The sequence below is a fragment of the Pristis pectinata genome, chromosome 9 (assembly GCF_009764475.1).
Source record: "Pristis pectinata isolate sPriPec2 chromosome 9, sPriPec2.1.pri, whole genome shotgun sequence".
NCBI lineage: Eukaryota > Metazoa > Chordata > Chondrichthyes > Rhinopristiformes > Pristidae > Pristis > Pristis pectinata.
In genome coordinates this window covers 87,654,206-87,676,446 of record NC_067413.1, presented here as the reverse complement: position 1 = coordinate 87,676,446, position 22,241 = coordinate 87,654,206, and the positions used below count along the sequence as shown (strand labels likewise).

The following is a 22,241-nucleotide window of genomic DNA, read 5'->3' as shown; positions in this document are numbered from 1 at the left end:
AGGCCTTCCTCAAACAGCTCCCCGATGACATCCACCTGTTGTTAGCTGATGCCGACTTCAGCAACCCCTGTGAGGTGGCTGCCCGGGCAGACGTCCTGTGGAGGGCCAAGCGCGAGAGCGGCTCGTCCGTCAGTCAAATCACCAGGCCGCGAGCCCAATGCCCGCCTCGCCCGGCCCCAGCAACCGAGCAACCACGCCCCAGGAACGCAGACGACGACACGGGTGACCAGTTGTGCTTCTACCATCAGAGGTAGGGTGCGGAGGCCCGTCGATGCCGCCCACCCTGCAAGTTTCAGGGAAACGCCAGGGCCAGCTGCCGCTGATGGCTACGGCGGCTGGCCGCCGACAGAGCCTCCTATTCGTTCAGGACAAGAAATCTGGACGGCGTTTCCTCGTTGATACTGGAGCAGAGGTCAGTATTTTGCCCCCGACCGGCCGCGACACTCGTAACAGGCCACCCGGTCCTCTACTCAATGCTGCCAACGGTACAACGATACGGTCTTTCGGCACCCATACACTTCAATTACAATTCGGCAGCAGCCGTTTTACCTGGACCTTTACCCTTGCCACGGTCGCCCGACCACTCCTAGGAGCTGATTTCCTTCGGGCCCGCAACCTGTTAGTCGACCTGCGAGGGAAGCGGTTAGTCCACTCTAGCACCTTCCAGACCTATCCCCTGGGAGAAATCAGCACACCAGCCCCGCACCTGGACTCCATTTCCCTTCCTGGTTGACGATTTCGCCAAGCTCCTAGCCGAATTCCCATCAATTTTGGCACCTTCGTTTACGAATTCTAGGCCCAGACACGGGGTACGACACCACATCATTACTACAGGGCCACCCCTTCATGCCCGAGCACGACGATTACCTCTAGACAAGCTCCGCCTGGCAAAGGAAGAGTTCCGTCACATGGAGGAGCTGGGGATTGTTCGCAGGTCAGACAGCCCCTGGGCCTCCCCCCTGCACATGGTCCCCAAAGCCACCGGAGGGTGGAGGCCCTGCGGTGACTACCGCAGGCTGAATGACGCTACCACCCCGGACCGCTATCCCATCCCTCACATCCAGGACTTCGTAGCGAACTTACACGGAGCCCGCATCTTTTCCAAAGTGGACCTCGTTCGGGGATACCACCAGATCCCGGTCCATCCGGATGACGTCCCCAAGACAGCGATTATCACCCCATTCGGCCTGTTCGAATTCCTTCGGATGCCATTCAGCCTTAAGAACGCCGCGCAGACCTTCCAGCGGCTGATGGACGCGGTAGGCCGAGACCTGGACTTCGTGTTCATTTACTTAGACGACATACTGATCGCCAGCCGTAACCGCCAGGAACACCTTTCCCACCTCCGCCAGCTGTATTCCCGCCTCCGCAATTTCGGCCTCACGATCAACCCATCCAAGTGCCAATTCGGACTTGACTCTATCGATTTCCTCGGCCACAAAATCACCAGCGACGGGGCAACACCCCTACCCGCCAAGGTGGACGCTATCCGCCATTTTGCCCGCCCCGACACAGTCAAAGGCCTACAGGAATTCCTTGGGATGGTCAACTTTTACCATCGATTCATCCCTGCAGCAGCCCATATCATGCGCCCTCTGTTCTCGCTGCTGGCTGGTAAGGGCAAGAACATCACCTGAACTGACGAGGCTGCGGCTGCTTTCGTTAAGGCCAAAGACGCCCTGGCAGACGCCACGATGCTTGTACACCCTAGGACTGACGTCCCGACTGCCCTCACGGTGGACGCGTCCAACACCGCGGTGGGTGGGGTACTGGAACAGCTACTCGAAGGCCGCTGGCAACCCTTGGCATTTTTCAGCAAGCACCTTAGACCGCCCGAACTGAAGTACAGCGCTTTTGATCGGGAACTTCTAGCACTGTATCTGGCGGTCCGGCATTTCTGATACTTTCTAGAAGGCAGGCCTTTCACCGCTTTCACCGATCATAAGCCTCTGTCCTTTGCCTTCTCCAAAGTCTCCGATCCTTGGTCAGCTCGTCAGCAGAGACATTTATCCTACATTTCCGAATTCACAACTGACATCCAACATGTCTCCGGAAAGGATAATGTCATTGCTGATGCACTTTCCAGACCAACCATCCACAACCTATCCTTGGGTGTCGACTACGCGGCCCTAGCTGACGCACAACAAGCCGACGACGAACTGCCCAGCTACAGAACCGCAGTCTCGGGTCTGCAGCTCCGAGATTTCTTGGTTGGTCCAGGTCAGCGGACCCTACTTTGCGACGTTGCGACTGGTCAGCCCCGCCCTATAGTCCCTGCAGCCTGGCGAAGACGCGTTTTTGACTCGGTACATGGGTTGGCGCACCCGTCCATCAGATCTACTGTCCGACTGGTCGCCAGCAAGTTTGTCTGGCATGGCCTGCGCAAACAGGTTAGTGTGTGGGCCAGGACTTGTCCGCACTGCCAGACGTCAAAAATCCAGCGACACACCAAGGTCCCACCACAGCAGTTCAAGCCTACCCGTAGGAAGTTCAACCACATACACGTCGACCTCGTGGGCCCTCTGCCGGTTTCAAGAGGAGCCCGGTACCTCCTTACCATCGTGGACCGGTTCACGAGGTGGCCTGAGGCAACCCCCCTGACTGACATCACAACCGATTCCTGCGCCCGGGCGCTGCTCACAACTTGGGTCTCACGTTTTGGTGTTCCGGCCCACATCACTTCAGACAGAGGCACCCAATTCACTTCCAGTCTCTGGGCTGCATTAGCGAACCTGCTAGACACGCAGCTGCACACCACCATGGCCTACCATCCTCAAGCAAACGGGTTGGTGGAACGTTTTCACCGCCATCTGAAATCAGCCTTGATGGCCCGCCTGAAGGGTCTTAACTGGGTTGACGAGCTGCCTTGGGTCCTGCTCGGCATACGCACTGCCCCCAAAGAAGACCTCCGCATTTCGTCAGCTGAGCTTGTGTACGGGGAGCCCCTAGTTGTCCCCGGGGATTTCATACCTGCCCTTCGGGACCAAGGTGAACAACCCCCAGCAGTCCTACAAAGACTGCACGAGAAGCTTGGCAACTTGGCCCCGATTCTCACCTCACGGCACGGTCAAGCCCCATCCTGCCAGCCCAAGGAACTACGGGACTGTAAGTTTGTTTTCGTTCGCAGGGGCACACCGCGGCGCCATTGCAACGACCATATGAGGGACCGTTCCGAGTCATACGGAATAATGGATCCACCTTTATTTTGGACATTGGAGGCAGGGAACAGGTTTTCACGGCGGACCGCCTCAAACCGGCCCATTTGGATCTGCAACAACCTGTCGAGGTTGCAGCGCCACGACGCAGAGGCCGGCCCCCTAAGCGGCAGCTGGCACAGCCCGCGGACCTTGGGGACTGTATCGCCAGTTCTGGGGGGGGGGTTGTGTGGCGACTCACCGTTTAGTTGGGCGAACCGGCTCGGCAGTCGGGTCGCGCGGCGTCGGAGCGACGAGGCCCAAGATGGCCGCGGGCCTCGTCTTTCCCGAGCGACGGGGAGAACCCGCGCGCAGGAAAGTCTTGATGACGTAGTACTTACGTCATTGCCAGTTGCTTTGGGCGGGAACAGTCTCCCTTAAAGGGCCCGTGCAAGGCGGGAAAATAAACCACTTCTTGTTCGACAATCCTCCGACTAGCGTCTTGTTTTATTTCGCGGTAGCAACCGCTACAAAGCTAATAAAATGAAAAACCAGTGGCTTGTATGTAATAGTGCATTCGATTTGTAGATGTACATAAAATGGACTGCTGAACATTCCGCTCAAAATGCAGGTAGGTGATGATGCTTGAGTCAAAGGACCCCAAGCATAATGTTGGCTTTCACAAGAAGTAAATTATTATTTTGAAAAAAAAGCACTGCATATGTCATCCTTCTGAAACAAAACCATTTTGTGTAACTCTGCTCTTTTTTAGAAAAATAATTATAATATCAAAAGCAATGGGATATCCTCAGAGTACTAACCAGATGTACCACATTGTTGTCCTGTAGACTGATACCAATACATTTTTTGGAATATCTCTTCCCATGGAAACTTGAAGGCAAAAATTAAAAGATAGATATCCATTTTAAATCCCAAAAGCACTCTATTGGGCATTTTAACTTGTGTCAAGAGAATGCGTTATCCAAAACCTGGCTCTCACTTTTTCTCTGCCTCAATTTCCACAAAAATATATTAGTATGCTGGCAGAAAAACAGGTATTAAAAACACTCACATCAACATCTGGCCGTGCCATTATTTCTTCCACTTTTGCAACATCACCATTGGCTGCAGCTTTAACAAGTTCTTCATTGATGTCTCCAGATTCTTGTGTTTCAAATAGTTTTTTCAATAGTTGTGATAAGCGCTCTGATGAAACAAAAAATTGTGAATAGAATAATTCATAACAGTATTAAGCCTCCAAACTAACAAAAGTAAACACTTGTTAACTTTACTTAACTTGTTCACTTCCTCTTAATGTTATGAACTGGGTTACAACTGGTGAATATCCCTTTAAGATAGGGCATAGTGGTGTGTGTGTGTTGGCGTGCTTACGACAACAGAAGATAAAGGACGTTATGATGTTTTTTTTTTGAAGCAGTCAGTTGGAATCGGAGGGGGGGGGGGGGGGGGATTGGGGGTGGTGGTGCTGGTGGTGGAAGGAAGGACAGAGGGAGACCAGCCTGCAAGTTTCTCTATTGATGGATGAGAAACAATAACTGTGCCTGTCACTACAATCCATGTATGGCTTCTTGGAGTAATCCAGTGGAGCCCACTTTGTCATTAACCTGTAGAGGGAAACAGGCATTTGTGTGGACGGCCACTTCTCGGATGCTTTTCAGGGTGGCAGATATTTCAGAACAAAGCAGTGGAGTTCACTTTGTTGTTGACCTGTAGAAGGAAACACGTATTTGTGTGGACAGCCACGATTCGAGTACCTTTCGGGGTAAGGCAGATGCAGTGAAGTAGTCACTGCTGAGTAGACACTGAGGTGTCATATGGGTTCCATAGTGGAACATTTGGATTTCATAATTGCTCTCTATTTTCTCTCTACATCTATGTTTTGTCTTCAGTCAACAGTGGTTGTTGAAGAAGCCTTTGCTCACGTTTCACCTTATGGCTTGCTGAACTGAACTTAAAGAACCATTCCTGGACTTGGAGTTTGGGAATTTGCCACACACACACTACAAGTTTAGTTTTTGGGGTTAATGTTTAAGATTTAACATTTTTACTTCTAACATTTTTACTTTTATTTCTGTTATTATCATTAGTTATTAATAAAGTACTTTTTTTTAAAACTGATACATGACTCGGTGTGTTTCTTTTGTTGCTGGTTTGTAACATTAATATAGATCAAGAGTTAAAAAGAAACAGTTGTTTGTAATAAAAGGACCAAGACTGATAAGAAATTAATGGTCGACGTTTCAGGCTGAGACCTTCATCAGGACAGTAGAATAAGAAATTATGGTGTGATTAGAGTCACATGTAGGATGGAACAAGTTGAAACTAATCGAGTACACCCACCTCACTGGGGCTCAGGAATCAAGGGTAGGAAATCATAGTGTAGGTCTTAGGGTTGGGAGACAGACAGACAAACAAAGCTATTGAAAATAGTCTGACCTCCCTGCTCTCAGCCTGTAATCCCGTAGGCAATGACACAAAGTCCTCACCTAGATACTTCTATTACTTCCATTAGTCTTCAGGCAGGGAACTCATCAACCTAGGGTTCTCAATCTTATAAACACCACTTAAATCTCAATTCAGCATCAGCAATTCCAAGAAGCAAAAAAACATCTCCACCTCAGCCAATCTTTCTCAAAACTAAAACTCTCCAGGCCTGGAAATTACTGCTCCCCCAACCTCAGCACCCCAAAATCTTTAAAACCATCACATCCTTCTGCAGTGTATTTAGATTTTCAAAAGGTATTTGACAAGGTTCTACAAAAGAGGTTGGTGCATATATTAAGAGCCCAAGGTATTAGAGGAAGTGTGTCAGCATGGACTGAAAACAGGCTGTCACATAGAAAACAAAGACTTGCAATAAATGAGTCCTTATCAGGCTAGAGTGATGCACTAGTTCAGTCATAACTCATGTTCTTCCCTTAACCGATCCACTTGACTGCCCTTTACTAAAATGGACTAAAACAGAAAATGCTGGAATCATCATCATAACTGTGAGTCTTTGTCGTGAAGCTATAACTCTATTCCTTTATCCACAGATGCAGCCTGACCTGCAAACTTCAATCACCTTGGATCCCCTCCTAAGCTCTTACTCCTCACCTTAAACCCATGTTCTCTGATCTGAGACACTTGCCATTGGGAAAAGTTTCTCATAAACTACCCTATCTATGCCCCTCATAATTTTATAAATCTCTATATGGTCCCTTCTCAGCCTCCTCTGCTCCATGGAAAACAAACTCAGCCCATCCAGTCTCTCCTCAGAACTCAACCATTCCATCCCTGACAACATTCTGGTGAATCTCATCTGCACTCTCTTCAGTGCAATCACATCCTTCCTATTGTATGGCAACAAAAACTGCACACAATATTCGAGCAATGGCTTAACCCATGTTTCATAAAGCTCCATTCTATGCCCACATTTGACTTTCTGCATACTTGTGATGTGTGCTAATTGAAGCATCAACTTGTAATGCTGGCTGAAAGGGAGCTTAAGTTTTACTCAGGCTTGTTTCTTGCTTTCAACAGTAAAGGCAACAAATCAAACAAAAGAAAACTTTTTTTATTACAAGTTTCATTCACTGATGAAAGGTATCAATTAAAGTTTTGTAACAAAGAGGTAAAAAGAATAACATTTGTTCAGAAGCTTATACATACCACCAGAAGCATTGCTCACAGCAGATCCAGCCGACGCCACTTTAGTAACAGCTGCAGGGTTGTAAGTCCAAGATGTCCCGCACACTTCTACTTTCAGATCACTATCAGAGTAAATCTGCTGCACACGTCCAACTTTCCCCAATGTCTGCATTAAAACAAAATCAAAATGTATTATGCGATTATGGTAGGACTGTCAATGGTGGACAGCGGTCATATATTTCAATAAGACAAGTGTACTCATTCAAAAAGCCAAGAAACTGGAACACTGGACATTTAACCATTCTCCACTGTTTGACAAAATATTGGACAAGTACTCTGTACAGGATCAATCTAAAACAATGCAACAAAAACAGAAAATGCTGGAAATACTCAGCAGGTCAGCCAGTATCTGTGGAGACTCAAACAGGTGTAACAATTCAGAGATAATATTTCACACTCAACATCTTCTCTTTCGATTCCTCCCCCTTTCTACAGATCAAAGCTTTAGTGATAGTCACTTGCATGGGCCCTGGCCATGTCTGTCTTTTTAGTGGCTACATAGTACAGTCCTCCTTCCAGACCTACTCTGGCACCCCTACTCAAAGCTTTTTCCATTACAATGACGACTGCATTGGTGCTGCTTCCTGCACTTGTGCGGAGCCCGCCAATTTTATTACCAACTTCCACCCTGCTCTCACGTTCACCTGGACTCTCTCTCCCCTTTCTGGATCTGCCCCCATCCCAGGAGACAAACTAGCCACCGATATTTACTATAGATCCACCTCTTCCTTGTCCCTTTCTTGTCTCGATGCCATCCCTTTTTTCTCAGTCTGTACCGCATCTGTTCTCATGATCAGGCTTTCTGCTCTAGGACTTGTGAAATACCTCCTTCTTCTGGAATTATGGCTTGCTTTCTGCTGTAGTTGGAGCCCTCACAGGCATTTCCCCCATATCTGTTATCCCACCCCTCCTTCCCAGATAGAACAGAAAAGAGTTCCCTTGGTCCTCACCTTTCACCCCATTAGCCTTCTCATCCAGCATACCATAATTTCCCATTTCCTCCAGCTCCAATGGGATCCCACCACCAGTTACATCTTCTCCTCTCCCCCAGGGGCCACTCCCTGGTCCACTCATCACTCCCCGGTCCACTCATCACTCCCCATCCCTGGGCACTTTTACCAACCACAGGAAATGCAACACTTGTCCCTTTACTTCCTCCCACACCATCATCCAGGGACCCAAACAACCCTTCCAGGTGAGGCAGAGATTCACATGCACCTCGTCCAACCTACATTTGACACTCATGATACAGCCTCCTCTATATCAGCAAGACTAAACATAATCTAGGTGACCATTTCGCAATGCCCTTCTTGAGCTTCAAATTACATCTCATTTTAACTCCCCAATGCATTCCCACACTAACCTGTCTGTCCTCAGCCTTTACTACTGCCACAGTGAGGCTAAACGCAAACTAGAAGAACAAAACCTTATTCCACTTGGGTGGCCTGCAACCCAGTGATATGAACATTGAATTTTCCAATTTCAAGTAACCCACACCTCTATGTTCCTTTCCAACTTCCACCAGTCCACCCAGATTCTCTCTCCCTTTGTTCAGATTTTACATCCCTACCCCCTCCCCCCCCCACATCCACCCCTCATCTACGAGCTGCTGTCTCACTCTTCCCCTGCACTTACATATACAGACTATCTTTCTTATACCGCCCATCCCCTCCCCTCCCCACCACCCTCCCCCCCCCCCCGACCTCTGATGCAGGGTCTTGATTCAAACTGTCGATTCATCCCTTTTCCCTCTACAGATGCTGCTTGACCCGCTGAGTTGTTCTTGCAGTTTACTGCGAACATTTCAGATCAATTGCCTTTCAACAGAACTGATGCTTTACAAGGTTATGTAAATGGTCATTATCCTGAAACACAAGGTGTTTCTTCATTTCTTCACATATCCTACCTATTTGCTGCCAATTTTTGTTTTTATTTCACATTTCTCGTACACAAATATCCACTTTTGCATTTACAAAAGTCTATCTTTTTCCCCCAAAAGGAATCACTCTGATTTTCATACACAATTTAGATCAGGTTGAAGACTCCAAAGCTTAACAGCCAAAAAACCTGAAACTGTACCAAAATCACAATATAAAAACATTGGTGAGGCCACCATACAAGATGTTGGTGAGGCCAAATTTGGAGTACTGTGTGCAGTTCTGGTCGCCTACCTACAGGAAACATATCAATAAGCTTGAAAGGATGCAGAGAAAACTTACAAGGATGTTGCCAGGACTTGACCTGAGTTATAGGGAAAGGTTGAATAGGTTAGGACTTCATTCCCTGAGCGCAGGAGAATGAGGGAAGATCTTATAGAGGTTTACAGAATTATGAAGGGTATAGATAGGGTGAATTCATATCGGCTTTTTCCCCTCAGGTTGGGTGAGACTAGAACTAGAGGACTTAGGTTTAGGGCAAAAGGTGAAATATATAAGGGGAATCTGAGGGGAAACTTCTTCACCCAGAGGGTGGTGTGAGTGCAGAACGAGATGCCAGCAGAAGTGGTAGATGCGGGTTCAATTGTAACGTTTAAGAGAGGTTTGGATAGGTACATGGATGAGAGGGGTTTGGAGGGATATGGTCCGGATGCAGGTAGATGGGACCAGGCAGAAGATCAGGTTGGCATGGACTAGATGGGCCAAAGAGCCTGGTTCTGTTCTGTAGTACTCAAGGACTGTAAACACTTTAAAATGTAGCTTAAAGGACAAGAACTTTTACTTACAGGAAGCATAGCTTCAGCCCATTCTCCATGACCTCGCTGAAGAAGTTTGATTCGCTCCAGGTCATAACAAATTTGAACCAGATCACCAACATTAAATGGTGACGATCCACCTTCCGCTCCCTGTACTGCATCTCCACTTCTAACCACGTTAGCCTTGGTCAGAACTGCAGGATTGAACGTCCATCTATAGCAATAAAAGAAACAAAGAACCTTAAGAACCAAAGAGGCATGAACTGAAGTTTCATTTCTTACATATCATTTCTGTGGGGTTTCTCTTCTGATTTTTCACCAACATACCTGTTCCCACTTGGATACTGTACAACAATGTCATGGTCTTCGTCAATGCCACAAACTGTGCCAGTGGTAGTTAATGTCTCAAACATGCCATCTGTCCAACCACCATGCCCATGTTGTAACGACTGAACAATTTCTAGATCCAGATCAATATTTACAAGATCACCAATCTGGAGGCCACCAGGGTTCCGGCTCCCATTTTGTTCACCTGGTGACATTTATTACCAAAAAGAAAAAATAAATTAACTATCATTTCATTATCTTGACAAAAATACATTAATAAAACAATGGCCTGCATTTGGCAGCCAGTGGTAAAATAATCAAAACTCCCTGCCCTCATAAATTTAGCAATCTCAAAGGCATGTATTTACCCTTGGTGTTAACTTCATTCTAGTCTAAGTTACATCTCTCTAGTATACAGCAATATCTGATGGCACCAAATAGGCAGAGCAGTCACTTACTCTGAAAAATTCTCATCCGACAAACCAGGAATCAAAAAGTAACAAGTTTAACCAACTTTTTAAACATTTCATAAAATGTTAAATAAAGATTGGGATATGCACAAGCTGAAATATCAACATTTATAAGAAGTTTTTTTGATGCCAATAAATTTGATAAACCATAGTTATAATTCAGTTTATTATCTAAAAAAGCTTCTACCTCATTTATTAAGGAATATTTATTCAGGTCATTTTTAACCAATCAGAAGAGTTTAAATAGTTAAAAGCTCTTGATAATTAATTTCCAAATCCAGTAAGCTGCAAAATAGTGCACCATGCAGAGGATCAGCAAACCACTGACATTAACGTGGATCTCTGTGATTAACTGTACATCGGCATATGGAAAGTTGTTGGATTTACTCTATTGTTACAGTATGTGCTTAAAGCTTTACCGTATTCTCATAGCAAATTCCAGACAACTGTCTTCAAAGCACAACAAAATTAATTTTGTCCAACATTATAGAAAATTGTCTCAACAAGTGTACATTAATGCTGACACCTGGTGGTCAAAATTATTAACTATTTTGATTTTTCTCTGAGAACATTGCTGCAGCCTTGAAAGATTTTACAATACTAATTAAATGAATGCAAATGCATGGGCTTCTCAAGATAAAAATTCTCTCAACCCACGGTGCTTTAGAAAAACCCTTTACTTACTCAGAAAATAATAAGAGGAGCAAAATGGTTTTGTACAGTTGTTAATTATACTACTGGCATTATTTTCACATCAGAGCAAACCAAGTGCACAGCTAAATTGGGTAATAATTATGACCAAAAGATCTGTAACTAATTACAGTTTAGATTGTTGTTTATACTAAACAAGGATCCACAAACAGGATTTAAACTCAAGCGAAAACAAAAACAGTAGTGTTTCTGTTTCCACACAAGATGCTATTGGGTAATGTCACATCAAAAGAACTAACTTGAGATAACAGTCAAACCATGCTTGAACCCATCAACACTACCTCGTTATTCTTCTTTTATGCTATTTATTTTGTAACTTATAGCAATTTTTATGTCTTGCACTGTATTGCTGCTGCAAAATAACAAATCTTATGACATATGTCAGTGATAACAAACCTGATTCTGACTTTTTAAAATTTATTCTCCCAATTCCCCAAAAAGACCCCAAAGATAGCCTCAAGGAGATATCCTTGATATTGGGCTTCCCCTTTTCCCATCTTCAGTCCTGAAGAAGGGTCCTGACCCAAAATGTTGACCGCCTGCTTTTCTCCATGGCTGCTGCCTGGCCTGCTGAGTTCCTCCAGCATCATAGTGTTTTTATCTCGATTCCAGCATCTGCAGTCCTTTGTTGCTCTTCAGCAACAGCAGTTAATACTATGATAAACCATTTGAACCATTTATGCTCCATTTCTTAGAATGTACCCATTAAACATTCTGTTGTTGCCCAACTTTCAAATACTATTTATCCGACATAACATTTAAAAATAAATAGGAGAGTGTCTTTGGACAATGTCTATATAGAAAACTAGAAGGCACTTGATGATGAATAACTGATGTGAAGGAATAGAGTGTATTTAAGTTTCAAAGTGGCATTGCTAGGAGGAACCTTAAAGCGAGAGAATAAAAGCAGGAAGATGCAGAGGACAAAGACAAAGCAGATGTAAGATCATCCACTTTGAAGCTGACACAGGTAAACTAGAATATCTGTTAATGACAAGAGTTACAGAAAAGCACAAGCATATACATATTCAGATCAACAAATCACTAAAACCAGTGCACTGGTACCAAAAGTAAATGAAAAAAGTTATGGAATGTGGACTTGTGCCCTAAAGCAATTGGAATTCAAATTAGGAAGTGATGTTTCAATTGTAATAATGCAGAGACCTCGGAAACAGAATACAAGGCAAACACATCCCAAGAAACTAAACAACCTGCACCATCATTCGATAAGATCTTGCTTAATCAATTACCTAACCTCAAACTATTTTTTAAAATATTATTCCCATATCCCTTGAACGGTAACTGAACAGCACCAAGGCTAAAATGGGTGACCTAATTGAGGGATTTAAAAAGTGATTCCAAACAGTAAGAAAAACTATTTCATCTGATTTGGGAATGCAGAACAAGAGGAAATACTGTATGTTTAACATTAGAACTAGCCAATTTAAAATCAAAATTAGGAACTTTTAGTTCCTCGCATTTGAGGGATGATAGTTGGGAAAATAGTTCCTCACTTCATCAACCTCCAACAAAAGTTGCAGTTTCTTTTATTTTACTATTACTTCAAATCTCTTTTGCATATCTTCCAATGCTTCTAGGTCCATTTCACAGTACCAAATGTGGCTTCACCAAGGCCTTAGTTTCACATACCCTCTACACTTTTGAATTCTGTGACCCAGATGTACAAGTTCAAGAGATTTGTTTTTATTTTTAATTGCTTTCCTGCTGCTTTTAATAATTTGTAATCCAAATCACTAGTTTCCTATGTTTTTGTACCCCATTCAATTTCTAAGGTGTATTTGATGTATTTATTTGTCCTACCAAACTGCACCACCTCATATTTACATTAAGATTTATTCATCTTTTAATGGGGGCGGCACGGTAGCATAGTGGGTAGCGCGATGCTATTACAGCGCCAGCAATCGGGGTTCGATTCCCGTCGCTGTCTGTAAGGAGTTTGTACGTTCTCCCGTGTCTGCGTGGGCTTCCTCCGGGTGCTCCGGTTTCCTCCCACATTGCAAAGACGTACGGGTAGGTTAATTTGGGTTTAAAATGGGCGGTGCGGACTCGTTGGGCCGGAAGGGCCTGTTACCACGCTGTAAATAAAATTTAAAAATTTAAATTTAAATGTCACATTTGGAAGAAGTCTCATGCTCAGACTTGCCAATTATCATTTTTTTTTAATGGTATAATTTTATTTAGCAAGTTTCTATATCTTCTTGATAACGCAGTATAGCCAGGTTATGCCATTCGAGTATCAAATGCCAATCAAATATATTGATGTTTTCCTGATGCAGTTCCTTGCTGCTCGAAGCAGAAGTATTTGTGCGGGCATAATTTACAAACTTCGTGATAAATTTAGTTAAATTAAAATTACACTGTCCAGAAACTGTGTACATAAAATGCCTTAAATGATGGGCTGCTCTGTGAATTCAGTTCTTCTTTCAACTTAACAAAATGAATTGACAATATACCTTGTTCTTTGTTCAATTTTAACAGTTTTGTATGTGCTATCAGTCCTGTCATAAAAACTGCTCAGAATTGTTTGACAAGTAGTAATGTAAATGCATTTAGGCCCTGATGTAAATAAAATTTACAACTTTTATTCTATTACTCATCCAATACTAATAAAGGTTCTTTTTCTTTTCGCAAGCTTGTGCAAAGCTACTAGAGATAAAATCATTCAAAAAAGTTCAAAGGACAGTCCATAAGAAAATCTGAAAATGTGTTTTATATTAAATCTGCATTTCAAACTGTAGAGGAAAGAGAAGCTGAAGGTTAGTAAAGTTATTAAGACAACTGTTACATTCAGTCAACTTTAACTTGGTGCTATTACATTTATCCTTGTAATAGGTCTGCTCAATAAGCTGCAAATTAATGATTAAACACAGCTGCTTCTGCCACAAGTAAAGCAAATACTTAAATACTTAGAAATTATTGTGCAATTAATAGATATCAATTTTCTTTAAATGTAAGTGACCAACCATTTTAAGTGTGGATGTTTTACAGGTAGGGACTACAGTAGTAAATTTAAGTTATTAGGGGATCAGAGAATATCTCATTGAATTCCTAATTGGGGGGTGCAGATGATGAGGCTTTGGAAGTATGGTGGTGGCTCAGTGGTTTGGTTTAACAACCCACTGACCACCATCCAGTGATCCAGAGTTCAAATTCCACCAAGGCAGCTGTAGAATTTAAATTCAGTTAATTTAGAATTTAAAATTTAGGCCTGACAACAAATCTACTGGATTGTCATTAAAACACTAACTGCTTCATTGATGGCATCCTTATCCACTCAGGGTTGCATGCAATTGCAATCTTAAATGCCCTTTGATATGGCCTGGCAAGCCACATACAAGCAATTAGGATGGGCAATAAATACTAGTCTTGCCATCAATGCCAATATCCTAAAAATTGAATGTTAGGAGATGAGCCACTTGCTTCTAGAAAAACTAGCCAAGACTAAAGAATATCCAAAAGCTCATTCATTCGGATCGTCATGCCTTGTGTGACTAGTTAAGTTCAATTTCTGATTGTCAGAAAGGCAACTGTGGGGCATTTAGTAATCTCAAGGGTAGAGAGCTATTCATCTTGAGATTAGGCACTTTCTAACATGTCTCTCTCATGTTGCTTAGCACTCATAAGAGCATAAGAAATAGGAGCAGGAGTAGGCCATCTGGCCCATCGAGCCTGATCCACCATTCAATAAATCATGGCTGCTCTGGCCGTGGACTCAGATCCACCTACCTGCCTTTTCCCCATAATCCTTAATTCCCCTACTCTGCAAAACTCTAAGTGTGTCTTAAGTATATTTAATGAGGTAGCCTCCACTACTTCCCTGGGCAGAGAATTCCACAGATTCACTACTCACTGGGAAAAGCAGTTTCTCCTCATCTCTGTCCTAAATCTATTCCCCCGAATCTTGAGGCTATGTCCCCTAGTTCTAGTCTCACCTACCAGTGGAAACAATCTTCCTGCCTCTATCCCTTTCAGAATTTTATGTTTCTATAAGATCCCCTCTCTTCTGAATTCCAGCGAGTATAGTCCCAGGCTCTCCCCTCATAGGCTAACGCCCTCATCTCCAGAATCAACCTGGTGAAGCTCCTCTGCACCGCCTCCAAAGCCAGTACATCGTTCCTCGAGTAAGGAGACCAGAACTGCACACAGTACTCCAGGTGCAGCCTCACCAGTACCCTGCAGAGTTGCAGCATAACCTCCCTGCTCTTAAATTCAATCTCTCTAGCAATGAAGGCCAACGTTCCATTTGCCTTCTTGATAATCTGATGCACCTGCAAACCAACCTTTTTGCAATTTACGCACAAGCACTCCCAAGTCCCTCTGCATAACAGCATGCTGCAATATTTCACCATTTAAATAATAATCTGATCTTCTATTTTTCCTTCCAAAGTGGGTGACCTCACATTTACCTACATTGTACTCCATCTGCCAGACCCTTGCCCACTCACTTAACCGATCTATATCTCTGCAGACTCTCCGCATCCTCTGCGCAATTTGCTTTTCCACTCAATTCAGCAAGCTTAGGTACACTACACTGGGTCTCCTCTTCCAAATCATTAATGTTAGTTCAAGCCTGGATGTTCTCAGAATCCTGCTGAACATAGCCATGGATTGCTTCATTACCAGTTCCTGACGAAGAAGCTTAATTTGGTGCAATCATCAGTGAAGTTTCCATGATGGAAGGCGGCCACTGAACTAGCTGGACACAGCTGAACTTGTACACTTTAATATGAGATAGTCACTTTAAAACTCCATTCTTACTGGTTCTCTGGTCTCTGCCTCCAATACAGTTCCAATAAAGTGCAACATGAACTTGAGTAAAAACATCTCACATTTTCATTTGGCAAAATACAACTTTCCAGACGCAACGGTTTCAGACAGAGTAATTACAGCACTTTTATTCCAGATTTTTACCACCCCTTACAAGTTCCTTTGTATTTTCAGATAAATGCTCTGCATTTTCAACTCCTCCAGGGCTTATGTTACCTGCATAATCAGTCCCATTGTCATTTCTCTAGTCTTCCATCAATCATAAACATTTTTTTGTTCTCTACATCCTTACCCATATCAACCCACCCACATCTTAAAACCTCTGTAAAGTATTCCAAGTTTTGATAAAAGATCATCAGCTTGAAACTTTACCTCTGTTCCTCTCTCCCCAGATGCTACCCAAGTTGTTAAGTGTTTCCAGCAATTTTCCTTTCATATTTCCAGCATCTACAGGAACTTGCCTTTGAATCTGGACATGCCCCTGTTGAAAATCTGCTGAATGATCCTGGAAAGAAATAACTGGCCGCTAACAACTCCATAATAATGGAATAATTCTTTGGAGAGTTTTCCTTGCAATCACCATCGAGTGATTAGTTCTCTGGTACCACAATTGGTCAAATGCTGCCTTCATGTAAGCTCATTCAACTTTTTTGGCAGTTATCACCTAACATTTGGCATTAACTAGTCCAAGGTGATGTGGATATTACATTAACAGGTTTGACATCTGAACTTCAGAAAGTGCCAATGGCTCCGGACAGAGGTGTGCCTGGAACAGGGTAGTGCAACCCTTGAGGGAAAAATTAGCAAAAGGCCATGTGCTACTCCTTGGATTGTCCACAAACTATGATATAGCTGTAATACAAAATTCAACAAAATAGGCTGTCCAAAAACAACAATGAGATTTACACTTTAAGAGTCATCATCATGCTATTACTATCAAAATGTAGCAGCCTTTTAACCTCAGATGATCACTGATAGAGAACAATGATAGAAATAAACCCAGAATCCTGGATTAAAATATGCAGATTTAGCACGTAATGTATTCAGCTAATCAGTGGGCTTGAGGCCCTTCTTAAAATAAAAACTGCTGCAGTTACGTACCTAGAACGGGACAATGATCTCTGTAAAAGGAACCTCCTTTTGCATCTTGCACACATTTCAAATCAGACTGGTTAAAAAATAGGGAAAAAGAAAGAATATTATTGCTCTTGCATTACATACTTTCTTACAAAAGTACAAGAAACAGAAGTTCAATATATATTAAGATTTCACTCAAACCCTAAGTTTAAAAAAAAAATAGAAATCAAAACCTTACAAATGGTTCAGGGACTTAACCTTCCATGTAGGTAACCAAAACAGGTTACAGAGCTCCCAATTAATTCTCAGTACTAAAAATAGAAAATGCTGGAAACACTCAGGAGGTCAGTCAGCATCTGTGGAAAGAGAAACAGTTAACATTTCCAGTCTGGGACCCATCATCAAATCTGGGAAAGAGACAATAAAACAAAACAAATCTAAAAGAATTGAAAATATTCAGCAGATCAGGCTGCATCTGTGGGAAGAGAAAGAGAGTCAAAGTTTCAGGTCGGAGACTGCTCGTCAGAAACATTGAAACAAAGTCAATGATTCTGATGGAGGGTCTCTGACCTGAAATGTTGACTTTGTTTCTCTTCCCACAGATGTGCCCCTGGACCTGCTGAGTATTTCCAGCATCTTCTGTTTTTGTTTTAGAAATAAAATAAGTTGCTTTTAGGTAGAAGATAAGGTCAGGGAGGGGAAAGAGTAGGGGTGGAACAAAGTGAACATGTCAGATAGGAGGAGACTGCAATGTGGCAGTAAAGATCAGATTAAGCTTCTTTGTCTGTTTCTTGGAAACAAAGAGTCCAGCACTATAAATTCCCTTCCTCTTCAACACTTCCAAAGGATTGCTCACTCTGCAGCTTCCTGGTCCATTCTTCTGTCCCAACCTACCATTCCAGTCTTATGGCACTTTGCCATGCAAGGAGGGAAAGGAGATGCAAGACCTATCCTTTCACCTCTTTCCTTCCATCCAGGGACCAAATGGTCCTTTCCAGGTGAAGCAGCAATTCACTCACACACCTTCCAATCTAGTGTACTGCATTCAATGTTCACAATGAGGCCTCCTCTACATTACAGAAACCAAACATTGACCGGGTGATCACTTTGCAGAGCACCTACACTCAGTCCAAAGGAGTGATCATGAGCTTCTGGTAAATTGGGACAAAAGTAGCACTTCTTTTGAAAAGGAAGAACTTTGAATGTTTTTAAAACTTAAATAAAGCCATTGTTTAAACTTCATTCATCTCAGAATTTTAAAGGAATGCTCTAGGAGCGGTACTTATTTTATTCTTGGCTTTAGATGAGGTTTGGACTGTGTTTTAAACTTCCATTAAAAAAGCAACTGGATGGATACAATTTTCCAAACATGCAATACGGTAATGGAAAACTCCATAGCTGCTGATTGAAAATGCCCGACAATGATATGAATAATGGTGTGGCAAACAACCAATTGTTAAAATGAAGAACCAGTTAAAAGCAGAATTTGTCAGAGATATCTTGCTGTTCAGGATACATCATTGTCCTCACTGACAGTCTTAGCATAAAGTTACAGTTTGAACATTTCGGTGTAATTGAGTTTTTAATAGCACAATAAAACTTAATAAATGCTGGAAAGCCCATGGCTCTGAAAACTTAATTTTAGAAATGTAGTGACTTATTTCCTTCATATATTGGAGAAGTAAAACTGAAATCTTTTTACTGTTTTTCCCTTAATTCCATTTTTGTTTCCAATCTTTTGGTTCTTGTACATGATTTAAATCTTAAGTATTTTTCTAATTTATACTTCCTATTTTAGACTATGTTTCAGTGAGAATGCTGCATTCTGATTAAAAAGTCTTGTTTCGATTTCACCACAGACATCTTTCCAGAGCACTACACTGGAATAAATGCTGGATTAGAGCAGCTCTGCAGATCAGTTGCTGCTGACTGCAAGATCTGAGTCAACCCAAATGTTGTATTATTCTATGTTTAATTATCCCATCATGACGTAAAGAACTACTTCAAGGGTAATGGTGGCGTGCCAGACTGGATTTTCACGCTCAAGTCAATGGAAACCAGGAATTCCTGAACCAGGAATGTTGTCATTCAAAGGTGAGAGTACACAATAGTTTCAAAGTCAAGGCCAAAATGCCTGTTTGCTTGGTCTGCAAGTAACTCAAAAACACAAACATGGTATGGGAAATTTTTATACAAGTTATGACTTGTATAGAGTATGAAGCAAGTTGTACTTCATCAGTGATCTTTATGAAGATCAATTTTGTCATGACCTATAGGCATAACTTTTTTCCATTTTATTAACTCTTGATAAATTTTATATTATTTTAGCATAATTGATGTATGTGCCACATCACAAATAAATGATTAGCTCAGACTTTCAATATCTGAACTCTTTACCTTGATGATAAAACATTGCATCACTTACCATGCCTTCAAACCCCACTCTGTATAAGTTCTTGGCTCCATTGTCCCACAAAACATACGCTGCACTGTGAGGACTAGAAGCACTCCAATCTTGAATTTCAGTCACCTAGGAAAAAAGACATTCATATCATTACAGCAATGCCAGAATGTCTACGTACAAATTGGATATAAAAGAATGGAAAGCTACCATAGGGATTAAGGAAAGCACCAAAAGAACAGCAGTGAGGGAAAATGTAAAATCACCAGAGCCCGAGGGTTATAATAACGTGCAGAGGTTGCAGAAGATAAAACAATTTCAGCAGAAGAATGAACTTTAACATTTTCTGTGCAGCAAACAATTCCTAGCTTCCTTGTCACAGTGGAAAGACTGCACTTGTTTACGCAGATAATATTTCATAAATTCATTATCAGTTTTTGCCATCTCCTGGAGGAACGATGACCGAGAGGAACCAGCAGCAATAATGAAGCAACCAGTTCAGCACCAAAGGGAGCAAGCTCAAAGCAGGGTAGTGGGAGTTACAGGTCAAAATTAGCGGTGAGTAAAAGAATTAAGATGTGGACTCAAGACAAAAAACTTTGAACTTCTCAATCCTTACTTGGAAGTAGGCTGGGTGGGTCAATGTGGAACTAATTCTATGCCTGTGAAATATACTTCCAAGAAGGTGTGCAAATAAGAAATAAGCATGGAGACAAAACACTGCAGATTCTGGAAACTGGAACAGAAGATAAACTGCCAGAAGAACTCAGTGGGTCAAGCAGCACCTGTGGATGCAAAGGGATGATCAACATTTAGATGCAGGGTCTCAACCCAAAATGTCAACCATCCATTTGACCCACTAAATTCTTCTAGCAAGAAAGAAGCATTCTGGGAGACTTAAAAAGCAACTGCACAGTGATGGGATTAGAAGCTCTTGGATGAGATTCATAGGTTACAATTTATCTGGCAAGAGTAGAACAGAAGTGAAGACAGCTCTTAAATGCACAATAGGAGATGAGACGAGAAGTTCTTCAGAAAAAAGGTACAGATTACCAACAAAACAGATATAGAGCATGGTCACTTCAGTACTATTATAAACAATCCAAATTGTAGAGTGTCACACACTGAGCTCTTGGAAATAAACGACAATGCCTTTTGAGGTGTAAAAGATTGTTGGAGATTGAGGTAGTTTTCTGCAAAGACAGTGCTCAAAGGTAGGCATTTTGTTGACATTTAGAGTGTTGACTGTTTCTGAGTTTAAAATATCAGCAAACATGGAGGTAAAAAAAGTGAAAGTTAGATGGGCAACAGCCAAGTGGAAATAGGGCTGAGAAAACAACAGTCTCACAGACTAAATGAAAGGATGAATAGGGGTTAGACAAAAACTGAAACAAGTTGCAGGGCGAGCACTATAGCAGTTGAACAGATGATCTTACTGGGAAAGTTGTCCACCAGTTCCTTGAGTTTCTCAGGAGGCAAGTTTGTAAAGGGGTTGAAGAAAATACTTCAGAGTTGACAAAATCCCTTTTACTTGTCCCATCTAATCCTCAGACCTACTTTCCCAATATTTGCCCGACATGTTCCACCCTTCATAGATATTAAAATACAGAACCTTCATTGGCCAAGAATTCTATCACTTGCTCTGTCAACAGATACAAGCTCTTTGGGTCTTTTGAAATTCAATTTCTCCTCCTGGACAAGTTAAGGGACTATTTTCTCTTATTAATATATCAGAGCAACTATATTAAATACTTTATTCATTTGTCCAACAGCCTACATTCAAAGCAATAACAATAACCTCAGTTCCATGATTATATTTGCATATTCAACAAGTACAAGAAGTTAACATCTCAAATGGATATTACAAAATTCTGGTCATTTGAAAAAAAAAAGGCTTGCATTTATATAACAACTTTCACATTCCTTTCTGGACATGCAGCTTATTACGAGTATTCATTGTAATAGTGTAAGAAACACAGGAGCTAATTTCAACAAAACAAGGAACCGCAAACATAATGTGATGATGACTAGATAATCTGTTTCTGTGATAATGGTGATGATTCAGGATACCAAAAGTAACATTCTCCCCTCTTGAAACAGAATCTTTTACATCCAGAGACAGACAAGGGAAATTACAGGATCACTATTTTACATTTCATCCAAAAGATAGCACAATGAAGTTCAACAATAGAATGTATGCTGCTACTAAAAAAAATATTTTACAGCACAAATAGTGCTATTTAATCCACCTCAACTGCCTTTGTGCTTAAGTATTAACAGCCCTCTTGTACACCTATTCCAGTTACTTTTCTTTTGCTTTACTCCTTGACAAACACTTATGTCCTAATATTTTTGAATATATTCATTCCTTTTACACTAAATTCACATTCTATATTCTAATACTTATAAATAATATGCTCCCTCACTTTTGCAACAATGTTCCATGACACTGTTTAACAATGCTCTACAATAAATACGCAGGAATTGTAAGCCCAGATGAAAATTAAACAATTTAACTGCACCATAGCCAATCCCTTTCACAATACTCACAAATATTCACAAACGCTCTTCCAGGAAAAGCTGTTTAAAGAATAATCACAAGGAGGAAGAAGCAACTATCAACTCTAGCCGAGCAAAGTGATGCAATAAAACAGACATAAAAAAGTCAGAACCAAGAGCAATAATTGTCTCAATAAATCAGTCTACTATGCTGCTTTTACTTTTAAAATAACAGGACACTGAAGATCTATAAATACAAGGCAATATCCTGGAGGACCTTTTCTAGAAGATTCCTTCAATCTCGATGTAATTTATATCAGTTCTCTTTCCACCATGATTTTAATTTAAACATTCATTCATGACGGAGACCATGTATCCATGACATACATGGTTCCTTTGTTATTTTTACTGGTTATTAACAAATACAAGAA

The 22,241-nt window shown here is 42.0% G+C and overlaps 1 protein-coding gene across 2 annotated transcripts in view; it reads right to left on the bottom strand.

Annotated features, from left to right (window-relative positions):
- Window positions 1-22,241, bottom strand: part of mib1 (MIB E3 ubiquitin protein ligase 1) — a 111,344-nt gene that overhangs the window by 69,845 nt on the left and 19,258 nt on the right. For both annotated transcript variants that reach the window (XM_052023327.1, XM_052023325.1), the window contains exons 4-9: window positions 19,336-19,440; window positions 16,935-17,001; window positions 9,865-10,069; window positions 9,568-9,751; window positions 6,807-6,951; window positions 4,207-4,340 (exon numbers count right to left, since the gene is read on the bottom strand). In XM_052023327.1, coding sequence (XP_051879287.1) covers window positions 4,207-4,340; window positions 6,807-6,951; window positions 9,568-9,751; window positions 9,865-10,069; window positions 16,935-17,001; window positions 19,336-19,440 — 840 coding nt within the window. The remainder of the gene's footprint in view (window positions 1-4,206; window positions 4,341-6,806; window positions 6,952-9,567; window positions 9,752-9,864; window positions 10,070-16,934; window positions 17,002-19,335; window positions 19,441-22,241) is intronic.